Raw genomic sequence first — 10,556 nt, forward strand, 5'->3', positions numbered from 1 at the left:
TTACATAACTTTCCTACGTACGGTTCTATGGGCTGCCATTGACTTCAATGGCGGAAGAGGAATTATAATAATAATAAGAAAACTAACGCCCCTTCGGGGCTTGACCCCTAATAATGATGATCCTTGTGTGTACAGAGAGGTTGCAGCAGAAAAGTTCACTAGTAAGTTAAAAGCCTTGGCTTTCTCTTTGTTTATGAACGGGTTCTATTGTGTAAGCGCTGGTCTTAGACCCGCATCCGCGCCTGTTCTCAACTGGGTCCAGGAGATGGAGAATAAATATTCGGCCTCTGTGTGGTGTATTTTATTGAGCGGCTTCACTTCGAGAGAACAGCATCATGTCTGGTAGAGGTAAAGGCGGTAAGGGACTCGGCAAAGGGGGTGCAAAGCGTCATCGTAAAGTCCTTCACGATAACATCCAGGGAATCACCAAGCCGGCTATTCGCCGTCTGGCTCGCCGTGGCGGTGTTAAGCGTATTTCCAGCCTGATTTACGAAGAGACTCGCGGTGTGCTGAAGGTCTTCTTGGAGAACGTCATCCCCGACGCCACAACGGCTCTTTTAAGAGCCACACAAATATCCACAAAGAGATGTTTCTTCTTTACTGTGTGTGTGGGTGGATACGCAAGTGACGTCAAAAGGCGTATAAAGTAATATCCAATATATATTTATATAATAGAGGCTCTTTAATACAATATATGTTAATTGATTTATATACATCACTATCTTTCTCTATATTTCACTATATTTCATATATATATATATATATATATATATATATATATATATATATATATAGTGTGTGTGTAATACGTGTAAAGTCTGGCGGTAGAAACAGGATTTTTTTCCCCTTTTCTTTTGTCATAAAGCACAAAGTTGAGTGTAAAACGGCGGAAGGGGAACAAAGCACAGAGGGGACAGTGGGGAGGAGTAAGTGTGTAGGAGGAGCGGGAGGAGGCGCTCCGCAGCAGGAACTTTGGGATTATGACCAATAACACACGTTTGTTCTCTTTTGCCTAATTATAATGTCAGACTGTAAATAGAGCAGCCGCTAGGTGGGTGTTACTCATTCTCTCGCAGTTCACTCGAGCAGCAACACCATGCCTAAACCAGCTAAGACCGCGCCCAAGAAGGGATCTAAGAAAGCCGTGACCAAGACGGCGGGTAAAGGCGGCAAGAAGCGCAGAAATACCAGGAAGGAGAGTTACGCCATCTACGTGTACAAAGTCCTGAAGCAGGTGCACCCTGATACCGGTATCTCCTCTAAGGCCATGGGCATCATGAACTCGTTCGTCAACGACATTTTTGAGCGCATCGTCAGTGAGTCTTCTCGTCTGGCTCACTACAACAAGCGCTCCACCATCACCTCTAGGGAGATCCAGACTGCAGTGCGTCTGTTGCTTCCCGGAGAGTTGTCCAAGCACGTCGTGTCTGAGGGCAGAAAGGCCGTTACCAAGTACACCAGCTCCAAGTAAAGCGCCTTACCGCCATCTTTATCAACACAAAGGCTCTTTTAAGAGCCACCCACTTTTTCATACAACGTGCAAATCTCCTTTCTGCGTGTCTCTCACTCACTCACTCACTCACTCACTCACTCACTCACTCACTCACTCACTCACAGACACTTTTTATGTATTCCATCAGTGCTTCTGTATTTTAATTTGTAATTACAGTTAAATGCTTTGCTGCAGGTTTTGCTTTTTTTTTTCCCCTAAAATTTTATTGAAAGATTTCATATAACTTTTTTTTTTAATAAAATTTTCTTTCTTTCAAGTATCATGTGTTTTACAATCCAAAAAAAAAAAGACTTGCGAAAAACAGAAATTTGGTCATATCTGCTTTAAAATTGTAGACATATTTACAAGCATCTATCAGCAAACTGTTTTTAATAAAGTCCAATGTAAATTGTTTTTTGATTGTCAGTTCATGTTCTTTTGTGTTTTTATCTCAAACAATTTGTTTGTACACTATCGCAGCAGGAATATGGCACTGGTTACTTATCATTTTACATCTGGTTTTCAAAATTTTAGAATTGACAATACAAACAATTAGCCAGTAAATGTCCATCACATATTTGTTAGCTTATTGTATATTATTATTACAATGCATTAGTGTTTTTTTCATTCACATTTATATTTAAATCTTTTTTACTTTACGCCATATTTCTGTTGATTGTGTACAATTTATAAAAAAAGTTTTTAATTTATTACCCAGCTCAGTAGCACCCAGACCTCCTAGTTTTTTTGGTTTGTATATAAATGTTTGTGTTGTAACTTCTCTATTGTTTCTCTATATAAAACCCACACACATTTTATTTCATTTTTTATCATTTTATTGTCAGAGGGAAAGACAATAATTTATCTAATACAAATGTTTAAATTAACTGAATTCTTGATTTATAATTAGCTATTTCCAGTTTTCATTTTCAGTTTTTATTTAATATTATTTCTCTCCCCAGTTGTGTTCAGCACGTTTGTAATTGTTAAGCCTAGTACTTTCACCTCTTCTTTGCTTTGGGTGTCTAGGGGTGGAACAACACTATTGCTCATCCATAACGCTTCTGTTTTGTTTTGATTCAGTTTAGCGCCAGATAATTCTTTATATTTCTTGAAATGTGTCATTGTCACCTTTAATTCAAAGTGAATATTAATTTAAATTGTTATATCATCAGCATAAACTGTAACCTTAACCACTCTTCCTGCCGTTGTTTTTACACCTTGTATTCTTTCGTCATGTTTGATTTTGTGTAAGATTGGTCTAATTGCAGTAGTATTAGTACTATTAGTATTAGCAGTAATAGTAAATAAATAAAAAATGAACTAATAAATTATTACTACTACTACAAATAATAATAATAATAATAATAATAATAATAATAATAATAATAATAATAATAATACTAATTAATATATAATATTATTTAATAATAAATATTTAATAATAATATAAACTTTGGACTTGCACAGCACAGTGCTACTTTATACACTATATATTTACACACCATTCTGCACCTGGACACTTTAAGGACAATCTTTAAAAAAACATACACATTTATGCATATGTATATTCATGCATATACATTATTTTTCCACTTATATTTTCATATTTTATATAGTTGTTTATATAGTTTATACTTTTTTATTTATCTATCTATTTTTGGTTTTGGTTTATTTTTTTATCCTAAATTGCATTCCCTTTTTTATGCTTCAATACTGGACAGTTGCAAAAAGCATTTCACTGTATGTCGTACCCTGTATGTGTGTATGTGACACACAAAAAAAAAGAATAAAAAAATAAAAAAAAATAAATAAAAAAAAAAAATTCATGTGATTTGATTAATACAAATTATATTTCTAAGGTGTGAGTAACCTGCACTTCCTAAACGTGGCCACATGATGGCGGTCAACATCCATCCACAATGCTTTTATTATTTGTGTATTATTTAGCTTATTAATTATTTAATCTATATGCTCGTCTTCTACACTACATCAGAGTCATTTCCTGGGTGTGGTCTTCTAGAGAGTAAAGTTCAGCACATACAGCACTATATGAGTCAGAAACAACCAGAGACTCTAATGAACTTGTTATCAGAGGTCTAAAGCTCTCAGATTCTGCAGTTTATCACTGTTCTTTTAGAAACTTAACACAGACATAATACAGAGTCAGTGACCGGCTGTACAGAAACTATACAAAATTTCATAGACACATGCAAGAGGTTTCTAAAAAACCCCATCAGATTTTTATCTGATCATCTGATTTTTCATCCCCTCCTCGAACCGCCACCTTATTGTGGTGGAGGGGTTTGCGTGCCTGAATGATCCTAGGAGCTATGTTGTCTGGGGCTTTCTGCCCCTGGTAGGGTCTCCCAAGGCAAACAGGTCCTGGGTGACAGGCCAGACTAAGAGCGGTTCAAATACCCCTTACGAGAAATTTAATAACGAGGTCCGTGACGTCGCCCGGTATGGCGCAACCGGGGCCCCACTCTGGAGCCAGGCCTGGGGTTGGGGCTCGCATGCGAGCGCCTGGTGGCCGGGTCTTACCCCACGGGGCCCGGCCGGGCTCAGCTCGAAGGAGCGACGTGGGGCCGATCTCCTGTGGGCCCACCACCTGCAGGAGGGACCGTAATGGGCTGGTGCAATGTGGATTGGGTGGCAGTCGAAGGCGGGGGCCTCGGCGACCCAATCCCCGGACACGGAATCTGGCTCTAGGGACATGGAATGTCACCACGCTGGGGGGAAAGGAGCCTGAGCTGGTGCGGGAGGTTGAGAGATACCGACTAGAGATAGTTGGGCTTGCCTCCACGCACAGCTTGGGCTCTGGAACTCAACTCCTTGAGAGAGGCTGGACTCTCTACTACTCTGGAGTTGCCCGCGGTGAGAGGCGGCGGGCTGGTGTGGGCTTGCTCATAGCCCCCCAGCTCAGCAACCATGTGTTGGAGTTCACCCCAGTGAACGAGAGGGTCGTTTCCCTGCGCCTGCGGGTCGGGGATAGGTCTCTCACTGTTATTTGTGCTTACGGGCCAAATGGCAGTGTAGAGTACCCGACCTTCCTGGCGTCTCTGGAAGGGGTGCTGGAAAGTGCTCCAACCGGGGACTCCATCGTTCTACTGGGGGACTTCAACGCTCATGTGGGCAGCGACAGTGACACCTGGAGGGGCGTGATTGGGAGGAACGGCCCCCCCGACCTGAACCCGAGTGGTGTTCTGTTATTGGACTTCTGTGCTAGTCACAGTTTGTCCATAACGAACACCATGTTCAAGCATAAGGGTGTCCATCAGTACACATGGTACCAGGACACCCTAGGTCGGAGATCGATGATTGACTTTGTGGATGTTTCATCTGACCTCCGGCCGTATGTCTTGGACACTCGGGTAAAGAGAGGGGCGGAGCTGTCAACTGATCACCACCTGGTGGTGAGTTGGATCCGATGGCGGGGGAGGAAGTTGGACAGACTTGGCAGACCCAAACGTTCTGTGAGGGTCTGCTGGGAACGTTTGACAGAGTCTCCGGTCAGAGAGAACTTCAACTCCCACCTCCGGCAGAGCTTCAACCAGATCCCGAGGGAGGTTGGAGACATTGAGTCCGAGTGGACCATGTTCTCCACCTCCATTGTCGATGCAGCCACTCGGAGCTGTGGCCGTAAGGTCTCCGGTGCCTGTCGTGGCGGCAATCCCCGAACCTGGTGGTGGACCCCGGAAGTAAGAGATGCCGTCAAGCTGAAGAAGGAGTCCTATCGAGCCTGGTTGGCTCGGGGGACTCCGGAGGCAGCTGATAGGTACCGGAGGGCCAAGCGAGCTTCAGCCCGGGTGGTTGCGGAGGCAAAAACTCGGGTCTGGGAGGAGTTCGGTGAGGCCATGGAGAAGGACTATTGGTTGGCCTCGAAGAAATTCTGGCAAACCGTCCGGTGCCTCAGGAGGGGGAAGCAGTGCCCTGCTCACACTGTTTACAGTGGGAGTGGGAATCTGCTGACTTCGACTGGGGACATCCTCGGACGGTGGAAGGAGTACTTCGAGGTTCTCCTCAACCCCACCGACCTGTCTTCCATTGAGGAAGCAGAGGCTGAGGGCTCAGTTGTGGACTCGTCAATCCCACATGCTGAGGTCACTGAGGTAGTTGAGAAGCTCCTCAGTGGCAAGGCACCGGGGGTGGATGAGATCCGCCCTGAGTACCTCAAGTCTCTGGATGTTGTGGGGCTGTCTTGGTTGACACGCCTCTGCAACGTCGCATGGAGGCTGGGGACAGTGCCTCTGGACTGGCAGACTGGGGTGGTGGTCCCTCTGTTTAAGAAGGGAGACCGGAGGGTGTGTTCCAACTACAGGGGGATCACACTCCTCAGCCTCCCCGGAAAAGTCTATGCCAGGGTACTGGAGAGGAGAATTCGGCCGATAGTCGAACCTCGGATTCAGGAGGAACAATGCGGGTTTCGTCCCGGTCGTGGAACACTGGACCATCTCTATACCCTCGCCAGGTTGCTGGAGGGTTCATGGGAGTTTGCCCAACCAGTCCACATGTGCTTTGTGGATCTGGAGAAGGCATTCGACTGTGTCCCTCGTGGTGACCTGTGGGGGTTGCTTTGGGAGTATGGGGTCCGGGGCCCTCTGCTAAGGGCTGTCCGGAGCAGGAGTTTGGTTCGCATTGCCGGCAGTAAGTCAGACTTGTTCCCGGTGCATGTTGGACTCCGGCAGGGCTGCCCTTTGTCACCGGTCCTGTTCATTATCTATATGGACAGGATTTCTAGGTGCAGTCGGGGGCTGGAGGGAGTCTGGTTTGGGGACCACAGGATTTCGTCTATGCTTTTTGCAGATGATGTTGTCCTGTTGGCTTCCTCAAATCAGGACCTTCAGCGTGCACTGGGACGGTTTGCAGCCGAGTGTGAAGCGGCGGGGATGAGAATCAGCACCTCCAAGTCTGAGGCCATGGTTCTCAACCGGAAAAGGGTGGCTTGCCCCCTTCAGGTTGGTGAAGAGCTCCTGCCTCAAGTGGAGGAGTTTAAGTATCTTGGGGTCTTGTTCACGAGTGAGGGAAGGATGGAGCGGGAGATCAACAGGCGGATCGGTGCATCTTCTGCAGTGATGCGGTCGATGTACCGGTCTGTTGTGGTGAAGAAAGAGCTGAGCCGCAAGGCGAAGCTCTCTATTTACCAGGCGATCTACGTTCCTATCCTCACCTATGGTCATGAGCTTTGTGTCATGACCGAAAGGACAAGATCCCGGATACAGGCGGCCGAAATGAGTTTCCTCCGCAGGGTGGCTGGGCGCTCCCTTAGAGACAGGGTGAGGAGCTCGGTCACCCGGGAGGAGCTCAGAGTAGAGCCGCTGCTCCTCCACATCGAGAGGAGTCAGCTAAGGTGGCTCGGGCATCTGTTCTGGATGCCTCCTGGACGCCTCCCTGGGTAGGTGTTCCGGGCATGTCAAACCGGGAGGAGGCCCCGGGGAAGACCTAGGACACGCTGGAGGGACTATGTCTCTCGGCTGGCCTGGGAACGCCTCGGTATTCCCCCGGAAGAGCTGGAGGAAGTGTCTGGGGAGAGGGAAGTCTGGGCGTCCTTGCTTAGACTGCTGCCCCCGCGACCCGGCCCCGGATAAGCGGTAGAAAATGGATGGAAATGGATGGATTTTTATCAGTTAACCACAGACATAAAAAAAGAAAAATGCAGCTGGAAGAAATGCAGCACATATAAAAATAAAGAGGGTACAAACATGAACTAGATTTGTAAAGTTCGTCAAGACAAACTTTGATCTTGGCTTTGACGGTGCAAGTATTCACAAAGGCCAGTGCTTTTTGGAGGCGAGTGGACATAAGGGTTAGTGTTACTTTTGGAGGCAAGTGGACAGAAAGATTGTGAAAGCTACTGGACCACTAAAGTGCCAATACTTTTGGAGCAGACATGAGCATGTGACGTGATCCGAATACCCGTGAGGCAGTTCCCCTTATTGTACTGAGTGTTTTGATATGTCACATGTCCATGTTGTGCAAATTTTATATTTCGCTTATTTTGGGGGCGGGGCTACACGTGATGTCACGTGACGTGACCAAAATACACATGGGGCAGTTCCCCTCATTGTGCTGAGTGTTTTGATATGTCACATGTCCATGTTGTGTTAATTTTTTATTTTCACGTGACGACATGTGACGACACGTGACGTGACATGACCATAACACACGTGAGGCACTTCCCCTCATTGGGCTGAGTGTTTTGATATATGACATGTCCATGTTGTGCTAATTTTTGATTTCGATTATTTTGGAGCTGGGGCTACACGTGACGTCACGTGACGTCACGTGATGTCACCAGAATACCTGGTGGGGTGCCAATACTTTTGGCAAAAGTGGCTACTGAGGGTTTGGACATTTCATGTCAATGCTGCAGTCATTATGGGATTTTACTTATTATTACACTGCATAGAACACAGGAGAGAAGCCGTGCCTGAGCTCTGCACATGCTGCGTGTGTGAGAGCTTAGAGGAATTTTAGGAATTCCCCATTCAAGTCTATGGGATGTTCCATCGTCGACTACGGGAAAACCGAAAGTTCCGTCGGAACGCAGAAACAAAAATTTCGTCCGGAGTTACTCTTGATAAATTTTTGGCTAAGAATAATAATAATAACTAGATTTGTAAAGTTCGTCGAGACAAACTTTGATGTTGGCTTTGACGATGCAAGTATTCGCAAAGGCCGGTGCTTTTTGGAGGTGAGTGGACATAAGGGTCAGTGTTACTTTTGGAGGCAAGCGGACAGAAAGATTGTGAAAGCTACTGGACCACTAGGGTGTCAATACCTTTGGAGGCGAGCGGACATGAGCATGTGACGTGATCCGAATACCCGTGAGGCAGTTCCTCTCATTGTGCTGAGTGTTTTGATATGTCACATGACCATGTTGTGCAAATTTTTTATTTCGTTTATTTTGGGGGCGGGGCTACACATGACGTCACGTGACGTGACCAAAATACACGTGGGGCAGTTCCCCTCATTGTGCTGAGTGTTTTGATATGTTGCATGTCCATGTTATGCAAATTTTTTATTTCGCTTATTTTGGGGGCGGGGCTACACGTGACGTCACGTGACGTGACCAAAATACACGTGGGGCAGTTCCCCTCATTGTGCTGAGCGTTTTGATATGTCACATGTCCATGTTGTGCTAATTTTTTATTTTCAAGTGACGACACGTGACGACACGTGACGTGACGTGACCATAACACACGTGAGGCACGTCCCCTCGTTGGGCTGAGTGTTTTGATATATGACATGTCCACGTTGTGCTAATTTTTGATTTCGCTTATTTTGGAGGCGGGGCTTTTTAGGAATTCCCCATTCAAGTCTATGGGATGTTCCATCGTCGACTACGGGAAAACCGAAAGTTCCGTCGGAACGCCGAAACAAAAATTTCATCCGGAGTAACGTCCTAAAGAACCTGTCCGAGTTTGGTGTAAATCGCTCGAAAACTTGCCGAGTTATAAACCTCCAAAAGTTTATAATGGAAGTCTATGGGAAAAAAGACCACTTTGAGCTTCCGTACCGGGAATTCCGGAATTCCGATCGCTTAGAAAAGTAATAGCAACAAACTTCAGACCAGGGTCTACGACATATCCGAATTTGGTGCATGTGGCTCGAAAGCCCTAGGAGGAGTTACTCTTGATAAATTTTTGGCTAAGAATAATAATAATAACTAGAACAGACATTTCCTGAAGAAAATGTGAATGTGCTTGCACGTGGCAAGTTCCCCTCATCGTGCTGAGTGTTTTGATATGTCACATATCCATGTTGTGCTAAATTTTTTATTTCGCTCATTTTGGGGGTGGGGCTACACGTGACGTCAGTTCCCCTCATCGTGCTGAGTGTTTTGATATATGACATGTCCAAGTTGTGCAAAATTTTTGATTTCTCTCATTTTGGGGGTGGGGCTACACGTGACGTCACGTGGTGTCCAGTGCCGCAACCAGGGGGCCAATACTTTTGGAATCATTGGATTGATAGTGTGGAGTTGATAGTTACATGTATTGAGAGTCTCCTTTACATCTACAGTCACTAGGAGAACACAGGAGAGAAGCGGTGCCTGAGCTCTGCTCACGCTGCGTGTGTCAGAGCTTAAAGGAATTTCAGGAATTTCCCATTCATTTCTATGGGACTTTTTTCGCCGCTTTTTCGTCCGCTGTGCGAACACCGTTGGTCGGATCGCTTATAAAAGCACCTCTCCTCAATGAGCCGGTCGATTTGACACCTCATTCATGGGTCTAGCACAAAAGCTGCGGGACTAGTTACTTAGTTGGGTGCGGGGCTACATGTGACATCACCAAAACACACGTGAGGCAATTCCCCTCATCGGGTTGAGTGTTTTGATATATGACATGTCTATGTTGTGCCAACTTTTTGATTTCGCTTATTTTGGGGGCGGGGCTACACGTGACGTCACGTGACGTGACCAAAACACGCGTGAGGCAGTTCCCCTCATCGGGCTGAGTGTTTTGATATATGACATGTTCATGTTGTGCAAAATTTATGATTTCGTTTATTTTGGGGGTGGGGCTACACGTGACGTCACGTGAATACCCAGTGGGGTGCCAATACGTTTGCACCAAAAGTGGCTACTAAGTGTTTTGACATTTCAAAAGTGACTACTAAGTGTTTTGAAATTTCATGTCAAAACTGCAGTCATTATGGAATTGTACTTATTATTATACTGCATAGAATAGTTTGTTGGGGGCGGGGCTACACATGACGTCACGTGAATACCCGGTGGGGTGCCAATACTTTTGGACAAAAGTGTATTGACTGGGGACCAATACTTGTGGAAACATTGGATTGATAGTGTGGAGTTGATAGTTACATGTATTGAGAGTGTGATTTACATCTACAGAGAGAACAAAAGAATTTTAAGAATTCCCCATTCAAGTCTATGGGAAAAAAAAAACTCTTTGAGCTTCTGTACCAGGAATTCCGGAATTCCAATCGCTTATAAAAGTCATAGCACACCTGTCCTCAATGAGCCGGTCGATTTGACACCTCATTCATGGGTCTAAGACAAAAGCTGTGGGACAAGTTATGTGCTGAAAAAGTGTCCGGA

At 45.5% G+C, this 10,556-nt stretch overlaps 1 protein-coding gene across 1 annotated transcript; it reads left to right on the forward strand.

The window, feature by feature from the left end:
* Positions 1 to 335: 335 nt before the first annotated feature.
* LOC132842453 (histone H2B-like) lies at positions 336 to 1,471 on the forward strand. Its single transcript, XM_060865125.1, has 2 exons — positions 336 to 588; positions 1,077 to 1,471. Exons 1-2 carry the CDS (start codon positions 336 to 338, stop codon positions 1,469 to 1,471), a joined length of 648 nt encoding a protein of 215 aa, XP_060721108.1.
* The last annotated feature ends 9,085 nt before the right edge of the window (positions 1,472 to 10,556 follow it).

Source organism: Tachysurus vachellii, chromosome 3, assembly GCF_030014155.1.
Source record: "Tachysurus vachellii isolate PV-2020 chromosome 3, HZAU_Pvac_v1, whole genome shotgun sequence".
In the NCBI taxonomy this organism is placed as follows: domain Eukaryota; kingdom Metazoa; phylum Chordata; class Actinopteri; order Siluriformes; family Bagridae; genus Tachysurus; species Tachysurus vachellii.